General features: G+C 33.2%; 1 protein-coding gene across 1 annotated transcript; it reads right to left on the reverse strand.

The window, feature by feature from the left end:
• Window positions 1-789: 789 nt before the first annotated feature.
• On the reverse strand, window positions 790-4,786 carry LOC122005606 (probable disease resistance protein At4g33300). Its single transcript, XM_042560713.1, has 5 exons — window positions 3,871-4,786; window positions 2,994-3,388; window positions 2,222-2,577; window positions 1,924-2,135; window positions 790-1,802 (listed from the first exon to the last, which is right to left on the reverse strand). The coding sequence occupies exons 1-5, from the start codon at window positions 4,736-4,738 to the stop codon at window positions 970-972; spliced, it is 2,664 nt and encodes an 887-aa protein (XP_042416647.1). The 5' UTR covers window positions 4,739-4,786; the 3' UTR covers window positions 790-969.
• Window positions 4,787-22,111: the final 17,325 nt, after the last annotated feature.

The raw sequence follows: 22,111 nt of genomic DNA on the forward strand, positions 1-22,111 counted from the left end.
CTAACATTCAATTCTATATATCATCACAAACCTAACTATTATTTTATAAAACTTACAAAGATGTATTTTACCATTAAAAAAAAAAATATCCTTTTCCATTTTAATAATCTTGCTGGTATTCCATTAGCTAATGTAAACTAGTAAGTATTTCTTCAAATGCTATGTTTCATGAAGTCAAATTAACTAATTTTATTTTACAAAATAAAATAACATGATTTTATTCTGCAAACTAACTAATAAAAATTAAATTAATAGAAAGATTAGAAACATGTAAAATTTTATTAGCAAACAATAGTTTATCCATCGGCAGAGAGAATGTATTTCTGCCGCTTCATCAAATTACAAATCAAGACTGATTCGCTTTGGAGAACGACCTATTAGCTTGAAGAACAATTCTTGCAATCTTATGCTATTGGATATCATCCTCGATTTGTGTATCGCATGGAGCGATTCAAGTTGCAGCTGTTAGATGGTGAACAAATGCTAGAATATCATCATTCTTAGAAGCGTGGAATATATGAACGCTGAAAGGCACATAAAAGGGCCATTGCAATGAAGTGGGTAGTGTCATATTCTTCTTTACCATTGATTGTTTGATCACCTGTTACCAATATGAACAAGGCAGTGGTGAGACATTTTGCTTTCCCTGAACAATTGGCAAATGAGGAGTTATTAGTTTCGTTTCACGATATCCAGAGGTATAGAGACATCGATGAATAGCAGCCACTATTTCAAGTTTTTTTTCGAAATGGAAACCTAACCAAGGTCCAAATCCTTTTGCTTCACTCCCAACACAATTCTAGTAATTTACTTCTCATATGTAACAGAAAAACCCGATCAGAAGCAATCCCACTCTTTGTAACTTTCCTAAAGTAGGCTAGGCTACATATATACAAGTCATAGTTACAGTTATATAAACAGGGAGGCAAAGCAACTAGTACTTCACGAGAAAGTTGTGAGCAAGGGTGTTTATTCTACTAGCCAGTCCAAATTGAAACTTTCTTCAGCTACCTGAATATGAAGATCTGGTATATCTCTTTCTGCTTCTTTCCATAATAAAGCAATATCTTCATCACAAATCACATGACCAAGAGACTTCAAGGAAGATGAGGATCTTGGTAGAGTCTTCAATTGAGAACATTCTCTCATGTCAAACTTCTCCAAACTTGTCATGTAACCAAGCTCTTCTGGCAACTCTCGGAGATTAAAGGATTGAGAGATGTCAAGGTACTTTAATCCTTTCAGCAAGCAGATCGAATGAGGTAGCCTCTTCAGAGCAGGGCAAGCATAGACCCTTAAAATCTTTAGAGAATTTAGCTTTCCAAATTCACATGGCAACTCTGACAAGTCATGGCAGTTGGATATGCTTAAGCATTCAAGTGAGTTGATGTCGCAAATGGCAGAAGGAAGTTTTGTTACATCGATGCAATGATCTATCGTTAGATGTGATAAGCGTGGAAGTGTCAATGAGAGGTCCACCTTTGATCCTCTCAGGCTGTTGGTCAATTCACATAGAACAAGCGATACTTTTCGCAAGTTCTGCAGGGGAACTGTAGTTTTTGGCAAAGGAGGGACAGCTATTTTCTCAAGCCAGAGACTTCTTAAGTTACTTAAAGATGTGAATACAGAAAGATTCTGTAGTGTTGTACATGATGCCCCATAATTGATCAAGATCAGAGTCTTCAGATTGGGCATAATACTGAGAAAGGGTGGCAAGAAGTATGCATCGGCAGCAAAATTCAAAATTAGTACCTCAGCCTTTGGAAAATGCATCTGAAACCAATCAGATTCTTTCATTTCACCTGTAAAAGAGATAGATAATTCAATTGCTGAAGCATACTTCAGATGATCAACCGTGTAATGTAAAATATCTACCAAGAACGAGTCACCTACTGCATTTTAGGACAAGGCAGAGCTGAATACCTGTATTAATGGAAACAATTTGTGCCTCTAACTGTTGATCCTTAACTCTATCCCATTCCTTTGGAAGTTCGTTTTCCTTCCTCGGCATAATTAACCTCCTTCGAGAAGTTAACGTCTCCTGACTGTTCACATGAAGAGCAAGGTCCCTCAACAAATCATGCTGAGTCACAGAAAGCTCTGTATAGCTGCTATAGATATCTCCAGCTCTGTTCCTGCAGTATGCATATAATTGAACCGAGGTTAATCTATGAACATTGAAGCAATAGCGGTTCTAACAGAAATTATTGAAGAAACATACTGTGCATCCTTCAATAAATTTAAAAGGTTCTTATTCGAAAGCTCCACTAGAATAGCAAAAGCATCTTCTTCATCAAGATCATGGAGCTCCATCCACATGTTGATTAGCACATCCAAAGGGATCCTCTTATCTTCAGGAAAAGAACCAAGATCTAGGAAACACTCCCTCACTTTCCCTGATAGAAATTCTATGGATGATGCCATTCGTTCGAGCAATTTATTTTCATGAGATTCACATATACTTTCTCCACGAGCAAGCTTATTTTTGGCTCTTAGCCAAAGTTTTGGAGGTTGATCTCTTAAAGAAGCACCAATAACCTTTAGAGCTAAAGGAAGCCCTTTACACTCCTCAACAACCTGTATTAACAAATGAAATCTGTTCAGACAAAATTGACTCTATGTTTTAACAGTTTGAATTAAACAATTCCCATTGTCACAGTATCTATGAGAAAAGTATGATGGTGATCACACACAAAAATAATAATCAATAATTGGTGACTATTAACTGAGACACTACCGAATTAGATACGATTGCAAATTTAGTAGAACTACAAAATATAGTAGTAACCTGAAAGAATGACATCAGAAGAATATTGAAAAATAAAACCCAACAAAGAATTTATTATTTTGACAAAAATATTTAATGAAGTCAATGTATTTTTCTTATGTTATAAACATATCATTGAAAAATTGTTGAAGCAAGTGAAACATGCATGCAACAAAAGGAGTATCGTCTAGTTGCTGAATTAAGCACACAAACAATGGTTTTTTACCTGCTTTACTAACTTTTTGTCAAAAGTAGATGGTATATATTTCTGTTCAAAAGCTGCATGACAGAAGAGGGACAAAGCATCCTCTTCTCCTAGTGATTCAATCTCATAAGTGTTTTTGACAATTGAAGGGAATTTGAACCGTGAAACAACAAGAATCTTGCATCCTGGTACTCTAAAAACCAGTTCTTCAAGCTCTGAGGCAGACCACACATCATCTAACACCAGAAGAAATGGTCCTTTATCTCTTGTCCCCAACTCCACCTGCCACTGCGGAATTTGGTTATAAGCCCCAAGAACCATATTGCCACTAATTTGTTCCCACAGTTTTAGCTTCAGACTCTCCAAATTCTGAGACTGTGAAAGCGTCTCAAAATAAATTCTATCTTTGAAGTAACCTAAAGAAGAACAAGAAGCAAATGAGTTAGAACATAGTGCGCACTGTCAGAAATTCATTGAAAATTTTATGGTAAGTTTTATACTAATTCTATGACCAAAAATTTTAAAGTTTAATTACCACAATAGACTCTTTCCAGCAGCAAAGAATCTGCCCTAATGATTTGAATTTTGCAGGATAAAATACCTTCTTGAAACCAATTATCTAGACTTATAATTGATATACAAGAATGCCAAAACTCTTCAGTCGATCTAATAAAACCACAAGAAGGAACTGCTTATATGATCTATGTTTGAGAATCTTATTCAAGAGTAGACTATAGTAAACCTCGAATTCAATCAAAGGACAATGAAAAAATCGAAACAACCAAGATTAGCAAGCGCCAATGTGTAAAAGGAAAAAAAAAAAAATCCAAACGTGTTCAAGAGTAAATCTCTGCACAAGGAAAAAACAAAGGGAAACGCAAAAGTAGAAGGCCCTTACTTCGAATCTCTGGATCTTTGCAAATCTCCCTGGCGAGCGTCGTCTTGCCACTTCCACCGATGCCAGAGATTCCAACGACGGTTACTCTATCAAAGCCATCCATTAACATCTCCTTTACCTTCTCCTTTCCGAACCTGATTCCGACACCCACGGGTTTCATCCCTTCTCCCGCCAGTATCAACCCCTCCATCATTTCAGCAACCGGGAACCCTGAGGACTGCGACTTCCCCATCGCCACCGGTACCTTCGCAGCTTCTTCAGAGGGCATTAACCCCTCCATCATTTCTGGCATCGGGAAGCCCGACGACGGCGGCGGACTCCCCATCGCGATCGGTGCCTTAGCGGGCGCAGCCACGGGCACAAATCCCTTCATCATCTCAGGGAACATCGAGAATGGCGCAGTCCCCAACGCCACCGGGCCTCTCGCCATTACAGAGGCAGCTGTGATGTCTAGGGTCCGTTCGATGCGGTCAAATCGAGCGGCGTAGTCGGCGCGGATGTGGTGGACATCGGCGAGGACATGGGCGGGAATCTGGCGCTCGATCCAGCGGGTGATCCAGTTGTCGATGCGCTCCATTTTGCGAGCGAGCTGCATGGATCTGTAGACATTCCAGCGGGGGGAGGCGGCGGCCTTGCGGGCGAGCTCAAGAGCGAGGCGGAGGTTGTCGGCGAGCTCAGAGAGCTGATTTTGGCGGTGCTGGGGGAGCTCGACGCCGGAGAGGCTGGTCTCCTGGACAATGGGGAGCAGGGAGTCGACGGAGCGCTTCAGCTGCTCGGCGGTCGGCCGGCAGAGATAGGTCATCCGGACCACATTCAAGAGCTCCTTTATCAGTTCGGTAGCAATCTCACCGGCTAAGGAAGTCGACATCTTCACCGACCGGAGCGCCGGCGCCTCTCTCCAATGGAGAAACCGATAGATGTTGGACTTGGAGTGTGGGGAGGGAACAATATAAAGCGGAAGGAGGGTAGTTTTGTCATTTGAAAATACCGATCTGCTGACCTCACGATGATACTTTTATTATTTTAACTAAAAAGTCAAATAATACGTAATAAATTTGCAATTTCTTTTTTTTAATAAAAAGTGAAAATAAATAAAATATGAAGGCTTGTTGGATTTGCCCCTTAAGATTAAATAATTTAATCAAAGTTAGACGTGCACTTGATCATTTAATTTGCACGAAGTAAGTTATCATGTGAATTAAAGATTAGAATGATCAAACTTGGATGATGAAATTTATGGATTGAGTGTATAATAGTAAGACATTAGAACTTGTGAAGGATCATCAAGCTTGAAGATAAATTTGAAGACTATGTGCCCATATTTAATTTGGACATGTATTGCTATATAAATAGAATTTATCTTTTAAATAGAGTTTGTTATCCAAGTTAATTTCGAACTCAATATTGTGATATCTAATTGTCATATGAGCATGTCGATGGTCTTCCATAGATGATATCTATCCTAATGTTTTCTTGATCAAGGTTATACTCAACTAGAGGTCATCTAATTGAGGCTTATACCAAATCCTCATCTTATCATTGAGGAGTTGGCAATGTATGATTATCCACTCGTAGAGCTTTGCCCTATTATCTCATTTAAAGGGGTGGAGGTGACTCATTGGATGTATAACATAGGTAGCGAAGTGTCCAAACTTGTTATATTATTTTGTTAGCGCATTTTTAATATTTTATATTTTTATTGCAAATTAAATATTACACTTTCATTTTCATCATACATACACTTCAAATTCAACATTGTATTTGGGTCGTCTATTTGCCTATGATCCCTCTAGCTAGTTGACCATCAACAATATTCCTCCTAACTTTTAAATACTTTTCTAATGGTTGAAGCTACATCGTTTTGAAGGAAGACTTTTGTTGTTTTAAGGGAAGAGGAGATCTAATGAAATCTAAAAATTATCATTAAATTCTAGTGAGTTTGCACAACCCTTCTATGACTCTTTTATGGCTATGTATACCCCCTTATAAGGGAGTATGCCCGTCTAGTTGCACCTATCCTACATTGATCTACGCTCTTGGATGATCGAGATTATATTGAATTATTTCAAGGAATGTTTACATCACAAAAATGATCAACCAACTAGCACACAACTTACTAGTGCGCGCAACAATCATTGTCTAACGTAGCCAGTTAGTTCAAATTCAAATGTCTCCGCATACCTTTGTTACAATAAATTAAATACTTTAATCCATAATGCGCAACTCATAAAGATACATATGAACTTACAAATCAGTTACCTTAGGCCCCTAGGGCAATGATGCGATGGTAAATGGTGGGATGATCTCCTTATACAATGAGAGTTTGAATTTCACTCATAACATATATTACACATGTGGAGTTTGAATTATTTGAGACGCTAGGCTGCCCGTTAGAATCCATTTGGATTTCTTGATTTATCTTGATGACACATGGAAAATTTTCGTGGGGCTGAACTGATCACCTCTAACATTAGTCGGATTACAAGAAATGGATACCTGGAAAACAAGTTGACTTAGGGTTGTGGAAAGGAAAAGGAAGGTGATTGATGATTGAAGAGTTGATCTTTAATACAATTCAAGTGGAATAATTAAACCTAGCTCACAGGAGAAACCGTGACTGTCAAGACAAGCAATAAGTGATAGTTCTTGTAAAAACCTAAACGGTATGGATTTTAAAATATAAAGAATTCATATGTAGAAAATACAAGAACAATAAAATCTAGTTTCATCAATTAAACATGACATAAGAAAAATAAATACACAAACACATATAATAAGGAACCTGATTGAAAAGTCTTCCTTATCTTTAGCGCCATCTAGAAATAATCTCTGTGGAAGAAGATGCAGTAGAAAGAAAAGAAAGGTCTTCAAGGGGCTTAGGGGTGACAGCGTCAAAAAGCTTTAGGTCAATGGGGAACCAAAAGTTCTGTCAAGATTGAACCTTAAACCCTTGAGGACCAACCCTATATATAGTGAAAATCTATTATCAGCCCATAGATGATAATAGATGCGAGACTATAAGTTATATACATACAATGTCTGCATCCAATAACCGAAATCCAATAAGCCTAAGTTAGATCACTTTAATGAGTTCGTTTTGTACTCATATGCATAACTTATAATTAAACTCACCAATTGGAGATAATAACAAATAATCTCCCACTTGGGCTATTTGTGAGTTGTATATGAAATACAAGTAAAACTTTAGTTGATATCAAACTTTATAGGTATATAATACCCTTGTAAATAATCTGGTCCATTAACTTCATTGGTATAGGATTAAAGAGGTCATAACTACTGTATATGATCATAACAAGCCCTTACAGTAATCACAATACCAATGTCATTAATGACATAGATTAAAATATATATATATGTAGAATGAAAATTACATGAAATACGATCAGTACATATCAATTTTCAACTGGTCCTAAGATGACCTCAAAAAGGTCAGATCATATTTGTGAAATACTTTATGCTAAACTGCAATAGCAAATCATGATCACTTTATGATTTTAAAAGGAATCTGTATCATATTTACAAACATCAAATGCTAAACAGTAGTAGTAAATGATGATATTACAATTAGAATGTCAAACAAACATATAAATACCTATTAATGTTTTGAATTTTAAGTAAGTACAATAATCAAAACAAAATGTTTGTCTTTATTACCAAAAATAGAGCAATAAGATAAATACATACTCTTATATGATTTTCTTCATATTCTTCGCAGAAACATGAAAAACTTAAAAAACAAGTCTATCCTAGTTTTCTCTTATATGATTTTCGACGATCAAAAAATTTGTATTAACTAGGAAAAACTTGATCTAACATACAAACAACAAATCGACGAAAAATTTAAACTTTATTACCAATGAAAATGATGAAACATAATAATTTGGCTATAATACCAATTGATAGTTCTTGTAAAAACCTAATCCGTATGGATTCTAAAATATAAAGAATTCACATATAGGAAATACAAGAACAAAAAGATCTAGTTTCATCAATTAAACATGACATAAGAAAAATAAATACACAAACAAATATGATAAGAAACCTGATTAAATAGTTATCCTTGTCTTTAGCGTCGTTTAGAAATATCTCTGTGGAAGAAGATGCAGTGGAAAGAAAAAGAAGGTCTTCCAAGAGGCTCAGGGGTGACGACGCTGAAAAACTTTAGGCCAATGAGGAACCAAAAGTTCTGTCAAGATTGAACCCTAAACTCTTGGGGGACCAATCTTATATATAGTGGATATCTATTATCAACTCATAGATGATAATAGATGTGAGACTATAGGTTCTATACATATAATGTCTATATTAATAATCGAAATCTAATAAACCTAAATTAGATGACTTTAATGAGTTCAGTTTATACTTATATATACAATTTATAATTAAATATACTAATTAGAGATAATAACCGAAATAAGAAGATAATGCGCACTCACCACAATGCCATGCAGCTAGATCCACTGTTCCTTCTTTGGAGACTAAATGGATGTGATGCCCTCTAACATGTTGCACAGTGCTCAACTATCTGGTGGAGCTAGCATCCAAACTTTTCCCACAGATTTTGGCACATTCTAAACGAGACAAACACTGAAGAGGAGAGGAGAGGAGAGACGACAAGGACAGCTTAGACTTTCTCTCTGAGGAGCCAGAACCCACAAGGAACACAAATCAATCAAAAATGCTCAACTTGCGTTGCACCATCCACATCAATAGTTTGCTATCGATGACCTCAAGCAGATCATGCCCATCCATGCATGTGGCCAACACTACCGAAGAACTCAAGTCAAGAATGGCTGCTCAGTACTTGTTGAAACGATAAGGCGTTATTGATGCCTTCTCGGTGTTGTTTGTCTTGTGCTGACATGAGTCTCAGGACAAACAAAGAAATGATCCATTTACTGATGAAAAAAGTGTTGTTTTTATTGATCCTTATTATTATTGTAATAGGCAATGTCAGAAAAGAAAAAGATAGTTAAATCGAAATGCGAAGCTTAAGTCAAAGGAATATAAAAAGTGAGATAAATACCATTTGCAAGGACCTTGAATGGTGTTTCAGCTTCTTGCCACTGCACTGACTCCCCTTGGCCCACATGAAAAATACAGTAGCCAATAGCCATCGAGATCACTGTCATGGCATATAGCCTTCAAGGACCATCCCAAGCACATCATACTTATCTTCTTAACCACAAGTGTTAGCGTTCAACCTTTACTTAACTCTTCTGAGGTCTAGGGAATGCAACCAAATATAGATTATGCCTATTTGTATCCATGGGTGAGTCAAGGCACAAGGTTTCAAGATTATCAAAATTCAGAAGCAATATCCATTTAGGGTTTTCATTTTTTTTTTATTCCACATCACACCTTTTCATATTTACAGATAAAGAGATATCAAGGGAATGAGTTGACTGACAGATGAATAGGTTAGAAGCAATAGCAGCCCTAGAAAAACACATGTTTTTAAACAGGACCAGGACCACCACTTAAATATCACCAGGGGACGGATCTGGCCTTAGGGCGTGGAAGAAATGGATTAAGCACTAAAATAAAATGATGCAAATATATATATATATATATATATATATATATATATATTGCGTACGCTGCAACTGTGCACATCTACATCATATCAGTTCTTTTTTTTTTATTTTTAAAATTTTGAATTAAAAAAATAATTAAAATATTTTTCTAAAAATTTTATTTCTAGGATTTAGATTTTCCAATTGGGTTATAATTTTTAACTTAATTTTTTAAGATTTTATCTCTAGCGGTCAAGTTTTTAAATTGGGTTATAATGTTTAGTTAAAAGAAAAAAAATTAAAAATGGAATAAATTTAAGTATTTATGAAGTATTGTAATATGTTTATGGGATATATTAATATATTAGAGATTTATATAAGGAAATGTTGATTTTTTTAATTTAAAATTTAAAAAAACATCATCTTCGTTTCTTTTATTTTTTTTAATTTTAAATTAAAAAAATTAATTAAAATATTTTTTTAAGATTTTATTTCTAAGTTCAAGCTTCCAATTGAGTTATAATATTCAAGCTATTTTTTTTTTTAAAGATTTTACCTCTAGGGTTCATGTTTTCCAATTAGATTATAGTGTTTAGTTAAAAGAAAAATTTAAAATGAAATAAATTTAAGTATTTATGGAGTATTGTAATGTGTTTAGGAGATATATTAATGTATTTAAGATTTATATAAGGGAATGTTGTTTTTTTTCATTCAATTTATTTTTTAAAAAAATCAAAAAATCAAAAGATCAAAAAACATATATATATATATATGACTTTTCATTACGGAACGATCCGTAATTGTGTTGTTAGACTGTCTGAAATTAATCCAAATGCCCCAATTGAAATAGCTAGTTGTATTTTTTTTAGCTCCGGGATTATTTAAGGGTTGGATTATAATATTCAAGTTAAACAAAATTTAGGTACTTATGGAGTACAATATATGTAATTAGGATGCAGTTTAGGATTTAAGGAAATTTTTATTTTTTAAAATAAAAATAAATAAAAAATCGAGGCGTCTGAATCAATTCCAAGCGCCTCGACAACATAGTCATGAACCATTCCTCATATATATATATACACACGGAGTGTGCGGTGTAAGGTATGTGTGTGTACATATATATTGATGCTCAGGACATTACCTTGTGGACGCCATCCGTGATAGTGCATTTGTTTTTTTTTTTTTTGTTTTTTTTTATTTTTTTGTTCATTTTTTTTTTTAAGTTTCTAGTTATACCAATAAGATTATGTTTTTAGAGTCTAGGGATTGTGTTATAGTATTAATCATAAAAAAATTTTAAATCAATTTTTTTTTCAAGTGTACACTAAGTGCGCGGTATAAGGTCCTTAGGGTAACATTGCTATATATATATATATATATATATATATATATATATAGCGGCAGTTCATTTTTAAATTTTTTTTTTGTTTGCCAGTATGTCATTTAGGGTTTAGAGATTGAATGCACGCTTTGTGAACACTATGTGTATTTTTTTAAAAAATTTCTAAAACTTTAATACTATAACACAACCCCTAAACCTAAACAGTAAATTCTAAACCCTAAGATCTAAATAGAATAAAATATATTTAGTGCTCATAAGGTGTATTGGATCATAAGAGAACAAGAGGGGGGAGAGGGCGGGTTGAATCTCGTTGGTTTAAAAGCTTTTCTTTTCTTTCATAAAACTAGAGTGCGTTATGGAATAAAGTAAAAAGAGAAAGATAAAAAAAGACTATTTTTTACTTAGTTCAGAGCCTTTGATAACTCTTACTCCAAGGCCTATGATCGTTTATCGCTTTCGTTAGGCAATCCACTAAATGATAAAGTGATATTACAAGTATGAATACAATATGCAAGAAAATAAATATACTGACAACAATGAATATAAGAAGAAGTGTAGGTTGTCGGAAGCCTCCCGACGTTGTAGTAATTGTAGGTTGCACGAGCATTGAATGAGCATAGTATAAAATCAGAAGGCAGAAGTTCTATTTGGCTCAAAGCTTGAGGGCTTCTTTTATAGGTCTTGATCCGTCAACTAATAAGAGGTTCTGTCGATTAAATTGATCCATCCTCTGATCACCCTATCCTTCGACGGATCCTCCGTTCCTTCCTTATTTACTATGATCCGATCTATTCGGTAGGGGAAATCTCGCTATTCTAGACACTGAACATAGTCTTTCCGTCGACTGAACATCTTTTTACCTTTTGTACTTTGATTCAAATCTTGATTAATTCTAAAAATATATTTATCTATTGACTCATCACCTTGATCCATCAATGGAACTAAAATTTTCATTTATGGCTTGGATCGAATCTCACTGCTTTAGTTTTTCAGGGTTCTATCATCTGAACACCTTTTTCTATTGATAAAATGATCTTGCAAAAACAGACATAAGGTTTATCTTACAAAACAAAGTTAGAGCATAAACTTACAAAACAAGATTAGTAAAACTATGGATAATGAAGACAGTAAGGATTGTCTTGATCTCAACTTAGAAACCTCCGTTAATTTCTTCAGTTGGATTAACACCTAAGGTTTATCCCTAATGAGGCACGACCTCACTGTGCTTACCTCTAATAGCTTACCTCAACTTACTTGTCAAACATCTGGTCCTTTAGACCTGTTTAAACTTAACTGGTCAACATCGTATCAGTTGCCAGGGCTTCCACTTGACTCAATATCAGGTTCTCTAGACCTATTGATCCCATCCGCCAGATGTCAGGTCTACTTGACCCATCTGGACTTTCTGCATAGTTTCACGATCTGCTTAGACTTCCCTTGCCAAGTATCAAATCCAGTTGACCTACTATGACTTTTCATGTTGAGCATTCTGCACACTTAATCAATTCATCATATAACAACAAAACTTAACATTGAACATTTTATAACATCAAAATATATGTTCGATTATGAAGCTTCGTACATCAACAATCTCTCTCTTTTTGATATTTAACAATCTGGTTCAAAGTTAAGTTAAAAATATGATATTAAAAACATATAGTTAACTTGCTTTCCCTTAAGATAAACTCTCCTTAAATTTAACATCTCTTCCCCTTTCATACACATAAAAAATTGAGGTTATAATAGAAGCATCAATTTCTTGAAGAAGTTTTCCAAAAATTAGGATTAGAGTTTTGAAAATACCGAAGTTTGCTACTAAGTTTTTGAAACATTGTTAAGGTGCATTTTAAAACAAATTTAAAATTAGATTTGAAAACCTATAAAAAAATTTTGAAAATAAGTTTTGAAATAAGTATTGAAATTTTTAAGAAAATTTTGAAATAGATTTTAAAATTTCTATAAGGAAATAAGTTTTGAAATTTATAAGGAAAATTTTGAAATAAATTTAAAAATTTCTAATAAGTTTTGAAATTTTTAAGGAAAAAATAGTTTTTGAAAATAAGTTTTGAAATAAGGTTTGAAAAATCTAAAAATAAGTTTCTTCCAAAACTCATGTTAATGCTCCTCCTAAATTAAAAATATTTTAAAATCCAAGCATGATTAAAAAAACCTAGAAAATTGCACTTATTTTGGAATGTCTAACTTTAGCTTTTAGCTATTTATCACAAGATTTCAGCTTATTGAACTAAAGTTAGTCAAGTTGAGTATTTTGGTTCCAGTTAGTTTTGACTAAACAAGATAACTCAATTTGATCAATGTATATTTAAATCCTGGACTTATGTCTATGCACTGATAAAATCATCTGAAATCTAGGTTAAGGCCTAAGCATATCACTCCATTCTATATTTCATATTACACAAACAAGGAATCCTAGTGTGCTTGTGAGATGCCGATTTCCTAAAGCTATAGGATTATGCATTCTATAGTATTACCTAGGCTAGTTTTTTTTCTTGATGTTTTTGAAAACCTAAGTTTTATAAATCATGGGTCTAAAAGAAAATATAAATGTTTGAAAACTATCATTTTAAATATCACAAAAAGATACCTATTTTACAAAGTATATACTTAATTGCCATCTTAGATTATTAAATTCTGATTTGGTGTACTTAGTTTCCTTCTCTAGTTTATTTTATTTGTAATCTAAGAAGAAATTTAATTCCCCTACTAGGTTCATTTCAAATTTATTTTCCATTATGTTATAAATTCTTTTAAAAATTTAGAATTGGTTGACCCAAACACTATATCATTTATATATATTTGGGCTATGAATATGTTTGAGTCAAGACTTTTTATAAATAGTGTAGGGTTAATTTGACCTTGTTTAAAACCTTTTGAACTTAACAAACTATATAGGTTTTTTATACTAGGCTCTAGGAGCTTATTTTAACTCATATAATGTCTTTTTTAGTTTGTAGACATGGTTTGGATATTATAATTCTTCAAAACTAGGTGGTTGATTTATGTAAACTTTTTCTTTAATTAGCCCATTTAAAAATACAGATTTTACATCCATTGATATAATTTGAATTCTTTATGTGCTACATAGGCTAACAACATCTTAATGGACTCAAGTCTAGCTATTGGAGCATAAGTCTCATCGTAAACTAGTCCTTCGACTTGACTAGTTCCTTTAGCTACTAAACGTGCTTTGCTTCTAGTGATTTCACCTTTGTTGTCTAATTTATTTCAAAAAACCCATTTTGTTTTTATTATTGATTTATTTTTAGGTGGAGGTATTAAGTCCCAAACTTCATTTCTTTTAAATTTAGCTAACTCTTCTTGCATTACAATTACCTAGTCAAGTTCTGACAATGCTTCATCTATAGTTTTAGGTTCAATTTTAAATATTAAGGCAATTTGACTTAGGTTTCTAAATGCTGATCGAGTTTGAATTCTTGATTTAGGAACACTTATGATTTGTTCTATTAGATGATTTGTATTTATCTATAGTGTTCTAGGATTTGGTTCTATTTCTTGATTATTTTTTACTTTCTTCTTATTGTTGCATTAAGGTATTTTCATCTTGTTGAGTTGTATTATTTTTGTGTAATTCAGTTATTTTCTCAATTTTATGTTGATCTTGATTTTGGTCAGAGTTTTCATCAAATATGATGTTGGTCGATTTTTTTTAATTTTTGTGTTCTTTTATTATAGACTTTGTAAGTTCTATTATTTGATGAATAACCCAAAAATATACTTTGTTGAGTTTTTGATATAAAATTTCCAAGATTGTCCTTGGTATTTTAAATGTGTACTTTAACCCAAGTGCCCTTAAGTATTTTACACTTGGTTTCTTATTAAAATAGATTTCATAAGGTGTTTTAATTTGTATTTTGTTAATTATAACCCTATTTTGAACATAGCATGCTATATTAATAGCTTCAGCCCAAAAGTATTTAAGTAAATTGTATTCATTCAATATATTGACCTAGCTGCTTCTTGTTAAGTTCTATTTTTTTTTTTTCTATTATTCCATTTTATTGGGGTGTTTTTGGACATGAGAACTCATAGTGATATCCATTTTCAAGATTTTTTTTTTATAAAAGTATAATTTTTAAATTCTACACCATTGTTGCTTATAATTTTCTTAATTTTTAGGTCTTTTTCATTTTCTATTTGTCTAAAAAATTGTTAAATATTTCAAAGGTTTCACTTTTATGGTTTAATAAGTTTACCCAAGAATACTTGGAATAGTCATTGATTATAACTAGGCAATACAGATTTTCATTTATTGATTTGATACCATGAGAGTCAAACAAGTCTAGGTGTAATAGTTTAAGTATTGTATTAGTTTGTTGTTAGTCAGTTGATTTGTGTATTGACTTGGTTTGTTTTCCTTGTTGGCTTACATTACAAATTTTGTTATCTATGACTCCTAGTTTAGGTAATCCTTTTACTAATTCAAGTTTATTTATTTTTAGCATGTTTCTTAATTATATAGATGTGTGTATTCTCTTATGTTATAGCTAGGTTTCTTCTTGTTGTGTCAAATGACATTTAAATGGAGTCCTAAGTAAATTTATTAAAGAAATATTACTTTGTCTAAATTCCTTTTAGAGTTATGTTTGAATATATTTAGAGTGATTTAATAAGTATATAGATGATAAAAACTTAACTACAAAACCAACATCACATAGTTGACTAATGCTAAGTAAGTTAAAGTTAAAATTTTCAATAAGTAAAACTTTTCTAATTAATAAATTTGATTCTAACTGAATATTACTTGCTCCACTTACCTTTGTAACGCCCCAAATTTCCTCAATTAGAGTCCTAAAAATAATTTAAAAATATTTAAAAATGCTATAGAAATATTCTAGGGATTTTTAGAAATTTTTAGAGTATTTTTATGTAATTTTTGGAGGTCGTTTGGTATTTTTACTAAACGAAGGAAGTTTCGACAAAAAAATATCCAAGCCGAGAATTGAACCCACGACGTTTGACTCGGTCAAAACCCGACTGACCAGGTGTGCAAATAATTTTTTCTGTTTAGAAAAGGTAGCGAATTTATTTAAGATAGTTAATAGAATATTGGATTATAAAAGGGATAAGTTGATGTTGGATTTGACTGTTTAGAAAAGGTAGCGAATTTATTTCAGATAGTTAACAGAATATTATAAAAGGGATAAGTTGATGTTGGATTTGTCTATTTAGAAAAGGTAGCGAATTTATTTAAGATAGTTAACAAAATATTATAAAAGGGATAAGTTGATGTTGGATTTGTCTGTTTAGAAAAGGTAGCGAATTTATTTAAGGAGTTAACAGAAATATTAAGTTATAAAAAGGGATAAGTTGATGCTCTGTTTTCCCGTGACTTAAACCATTCTCTCCTTCTCTTCTACGCACGATGGCGGAGCTCGGGTAGAAAATGAAAGGGAGTTAGGGCATCATCTTCGGCGGCCAGCCAAGGTCCTAGAAGCCCTTTTTGTTCGGTTGTGAGTCCAAGAAGCAAGGTAAGTGCTTCTCACCTGCAGTAGGAGTAGTTTCGAACCTTTGTTCTTCTTGAATTCGAAGCATGAGGAGTACTTATAGTGCAGATTTTAATTAAGCTTATAGTGCAGATTTTAATTAAGCTTATAGGTGCAGATTTTAATTAAGCCTATAGTGCAGATTTTAATTAAGTTTATAGGTGCAGATTTTTACTTAAGCTTATAGTGCAGATTTTAATTAAGTTTATAGGTGCAGATTTTTACTTAAGCTAATAGAGCAGATTTTAATTAAGCTTATAGTGCAGATTTTAATTAAGTCTATAGTGCAGATTTTAATTAAACTCATAGTGCAGATTTTTATTTAGGCTTATAGTGCAGATTTTAATTAAGCCTATAGTGCAGATTTTAATTACGCTTATAGTGCAGATTTTATTTAAGCTTATAGTGTAGATTTTAATTAAGCCTATAGTGCAGATTTTAATTAAGCTTATAAGTGCAAATTTTTATGTAAGCTTATAATGCAGATTTTAATTAAGCTTGTAGTGCAGATTTCTTAGGAGCTTATGGTGCAGATTTCTTTAAAGTTTATAGTGCAGATTTTTTGTGGAACTTGTAGTGTAAATTTTTGGTGGAATTTATAGTGTAAATTTTTGGTGGAACTTGTAGTGCAGATTTTTGGTGGAACTTATAGTGCAGTTTTAAAAAAAAAAGATTATAATGCAGTTTAGTTAAGTATTATAGTGCAGAATTTATGTTTGCATAGTATGCATAAATAGTGTAGCATAGAATGCAGAATCTTGATTAGAATAGTATGCAGAATTTTGATTAGCATAGTATGCAGATTTTTGTTTATGCATTTCAAAGTTAGAATTTGTTTAAACATTTTAGTTTTTAAAGAAGCATTCTTTTATTAGAGGTATTAACAATTATAAGAAAGATAAAGAAAAGAAAGAAAAAGGCCAAGGCCTTAAGTAGATCCCAAAGTCAAGACTTTAGGGATTTTGACACACAAGGTGCTCGTTAAAATGCCAAGACATTTAAAGAAGAAGTAATTAAGATAAATCAGCTTATAAATCAGTATTTTACTTTTATCAGTGACACTGTGCTGGACTCTCAGTTGTCCTTGGGTTGGGCTCCTATAGTCGTTCCTAGGTTTAGATAACCTAGTAAACCCTACTAGATTCGGGATCAGCTATCTCGGGTCTAGTTAGGGATGCGCGCATAGCAAGTACAGTTGCCGGGCCCAAGAAGAAAGTTGATTATTATTTTTATCTATTATGAAAATAGTTTTCAAAACTTCACAAATCAGTTTTCGAGTTTTGTGAGTTAGATAGCTCTTACTAAGTAATTTTGCTTATAGTAGGAGGTGCGGATGGATGTGTGATGCCTGAACTATAGAAGCCTTGGGACCTAGCATAAGAATTTATTAAGATTGCCATTTATTAAGAATGTATTAGATGAGTCATTTAGTCTTCCGCTGCTAGTTAATTGTGTGCTTTGAGTTCTCCGAGAGTTTTAGGAATTACTATCAACATGTGAACAAGGATAGTTAAGCAAAGTTAGTAGTCCAGTAACGCTCTGCCCTCACAGTCCAGTAGTGAGGAGGGTGGAGTGTTACAACCTTAAGTTTGTCATTATTACCGAAGGAAACTGATCCTAGATTTTTAAACTTTATGTTCATAAATTTTTATCGATCTCCAGTTAGATGTCTAGAACATCCACTATTCAGTATCTATTGATCCAAGTCTTTGAATTCCTATAAACAAAGTAGGAGTTAAACCAAAGTTTTGGTTTGATGGATTTATTTTTAATTGATGTTTAATTAAATTTTGATTTGAGTTTAAGTTTTTATTTTAAGTTTAAGTCTAATATTAATTTTAATGTCTAGTTTTCATTTAATTTTCATTTACTTTAAGATTAAGTTTTAATTAATTTGAGTTTAAGTTTAGTTTAAGTTTAAGTTTTAATTTAGTTTTAATTTTAAGTTTAAGTTATAATTTTTATTAATTTTAATTTTAGTTTAAGTTTTAATTCAAGTTTAAGTTTTATTAATCTTAATGATTTTATGATTTTAATTTAGTTTTGATTGATTTTAAGATTTCAATTAACTTAATTTTATTTATAAATTTAATTAATTAATTAATTAAAGATTTATTTAGGTTTTTATTCATCTCACCCAGTCTAAGTTATCAATCAAGGTAGTCCTATAGATTTTGTGAGATAAATGATGTTCAATTGTCAGGAGTTGTTTTAACTTGTATTTGATTTAAGAGTAGCTTTGGGTAACTCAAGCAAGCTTCCCTGAATAAGCTTCCAAGTTCTGGCGAGTCACTTAGACATCATTAGAGTAACTATGTACCTTAGACAAAGCTTTCCAATTAGTCTCACCGAGAGAATTTAATACTAAACTTTAATCCAACAGGCTAGAACTAGCTATAATTTATCTAGTCCTAAATACCCAAGTGGGTAGGTCAAGTTATTGAGGTGACAACTAGTTTTCTGCCTCCCACTGAAGCATAGATTTTATGTTTTATGTTTAAGTAATGAATATTATTTTTTGATACATAATATTAGTTTGGCCCTACTTAATTTGCTAGAGAATCTTTCAGAACCCATGCTTGGACTATATTTATAACATTTTGACTTAATAAAGACATAAGGTTTGTTGTTTCATTTAGCTTTATATCTAAGTTTAGATTTGTTGTACATAGCTTGTTGAGATTCAAGCATCATATTTTAATACTTGGAGCCAAGTTAAACTTTTTCAACATTTTCTTGAGTCCTTCTACTTGACCTTTCAAGTTGAAATTTTCTTCCTTAAGTTTTATAACTTGAGTTGAAGTTCTCTCTTGAGCATGGTCAATTGAGGGATTCAAGTTGACTTGCTCCTTAAAGTGGTTAAGTTCCTTAAGTAGCAAATCATTCTGAGCCTCAGATTTAGTTAATTTCTTAAATAAATATTTAATAATTTTATGCATTTGAAATTTTAAAAATAAAGTTACCTCTTGTGATTCTTTTGAAACGTATACAGATTTGTGAATCAACTCGGGCTCGGACTCCAATTCTTCATTCAGTGCCATAAAAGTAAGATGACTTGATTGCTTTGGTTCTTCCATATCTAACTCCTCTGATGAAGATTCATCCCAAGTGGCCCTGAGTGCTTTCTTCTTCTTGCAGACTTGGTTTTCTCTTCTTTTAGTTGAGGGCACTCTTGCTTGTAGTGATCCTTTTTGTTATACCTATAGTAGGTTATCTTTGATTTTGGTATGGTTGAGATATTTTGTGCTTTCTTCAAATTCCTTCTGTTGAACTTCCTTTTAGTAAACATTCTTCGTACCATGTTTACTATTTCTTCTTCATTATTTGAATTTGAATCTGACTCGCTCTCAGGTTCATGTTTTAGCTTTGATTTGGACTTAGCCTCCTTGATTTTGTTCTGTCCTCCATATAAATCTATATCCTTCTCTATCTAGCTAGTGTTAGTTTGCTCATGTAAATCTAATTTACAAAATAAATCATCTAATTTTATAATGAAAAGATCTTTCAAAACTTTATAGGCATCTACCATCGATGCCCACAATGAGTTTCTAGGGAAGGAGTTTAGTGCGTACCTTATCATGTCTCGATTTTCTAGATGGTGGCTGATGAGGTGAGTCCATTGATGATGTCTTTTATTCTTATATGTAGTCGAGCCACGGTTTCTCTGTGTAACATTTTAATATTAAACAATTGATTCAAAAGAAGATCTCTATTTGTTATCTTAGAAACGTCGGTTCCTTCGTGTAGCTTGACTAGTCGATCCTAGAGTTCTTTTGTATTTTTGAAGGGGCCCGACTTGATTGAGCTCTTTCTTTGTTAGACTATACTGGAGGGTGTTCATTGTTTTGTAGTTGATTTGAGCTTTTTTCTTCATCTCTGGATCCCATTTTGTTTAGATCTAGTGATTCTCCATTATCACTTGGTGGTATGTATCCCGTTTTGATGCTGAACTACATGTCGATGTTAGATGTCAAGAAGTATTCCATCCTCCTTTTCCGATAGCTAAATGTTAGCTAGAGCCCTAGAGCCAATCATTTGATGATTGTATTTTGGACTTGTTGTATCATATTCTATTTAAATAAAGGCATTTAGTTTTTGGTTATTATGCTTACTTGTATTGGTGCCAAATAAACTAAGTATAATAACATCCTTGAGTAGACGGTTCTCACCTATATCAATCGGTTAGTTGAATCGATAGTGAGATGATATAGGGAACACTACTCTTAATCATTCCTAGTCGAGTATTAACATTTAGGGACAATGTTAATGCAATAAGACTAGCATGTAGGTCAACTCGATGACTTGATCTCACAAGTCATGGATATAGAGATATCAAGTTGATACATGGGTATACATTAGAGAATGTATACTGAATGACCCGCCATGAGAAAGTATCATGGATCGTTATATGAGTGTCATATACTTTCTCATGTGGCTATTAGTATGACTACTAGTCCTTAGACTTGAAGTCACCATGGTTCCCTACATAAGGAGTTATGTACTTTGGTTTCGTCAAACGTCACCCGTAACTGGGTGGACTATAAAGGCAATTACTGGGTATATAACGAATTATGCAGAGAGATGTGAGTGATATAGATGGGATCTATCCCTCCCATATGACGGGAGCGACATCGGTATTCTTGATAGAGTTAGACCACGAAGTGCATGGTCATGCCCAAATGAGTCAACATGAGATGTTGAGATCATTTGATCGAGTGAGTCTACTTGAAGTTCAAGATTTAGATTGATTAGAGGATGACACGGTCTATGCCTCACATTGATCAATCTAGATGTCTAGGATAGAAGGACAATGTCATATATTGTGAGGAGTCACAATTAGTAGTCACAAGGTGATGTTGGATCTCAACATTTCTTGTAACTTGGGTAGCAATGATGTATTGCTAGATGCCGCTCATTGCTTATGTTTCTAAAGGAGTTTAGAAACATTGCCAACGTTACAAGAACCTATTGGGTCACACACAAAGAACAAGTGGATGGAGATTAGGTTCATAGGATGAACCAATAGGATTAGATTCATTTGATGAATCAAATTGGATTAAGAGTAATCCTAATTGGGATAATTGAGTTGGACTTAAGTTGATTCATGTATTCAATGAGTCTAATTTAGATTATGACTCATTAAATCAACTTAATTTAATGAATTAGATTCATTATATTAAGTTGGCTTGAATCAAATGGTTAGATTAGATCAACCATGGAAGAGATTTGGTCAAGTTTGACTTGACTTGAGAGGAAGAGGAAGAGTCAAGTTTGACTTGACTAATTGCCACATCATTAGTGAGATGGCAAGATGTGGACCAATGATGATGCTCCACATCATCATGGTATGCCACATCATGGAGGTTACAAGCCTCCATTCCCATTAATGTGGCCGGCCACATTAAATGAGTGGGAGTTACTCATGTGGCCGGCCACACAAGTGAATGAAGGGGAATGAATTTTCATTCATGAGTCTCATTCATTTCATCTCCTTCCTCTAACTATTCTCCTCTCCCTCTCCTCTTTCTTGGCCGTGAGTTTCAAGGAAGAAACAAGGTGAGAGTTTTTGAGTTTCATGAAAGAAAATAGAGTGATTGTCACATAGAAGAAGAAGAAGAGTGTTCTTGTTTTCATCTTCTCTATTTTTCTTTCCAATCCCATCCGAGAGCCCTAGAAAGTGCTAGCACACTTGTGGTGCTCTTCTTCTCCATCCTTGAGTGTTAGAGAACACTTCTTGTTCGTGTGGATATCACTAGAGAGTTGTCTACGTTGACAACTTCGAGATCCGGCGTACCGTTGGACAAGCGGGATTTGCGAGGGCACACATCGAAGGTATA

The sequence above is a fragment of the Zingiber officinale genome, chromosome 7B (assembly GCF_018446385.1).
Source record: "Zingiber officinale cultivar Zhangliang chromosome 7B, Zo_v1.1, whole genome shotgun sequence".
Lineage (NCBI taxonomy): Eukaryota > Viridiplantae > Streptophyta > Magnoliopsida > Zingiberales > Zingiberaceae > Zingiber > Zingiber officinale.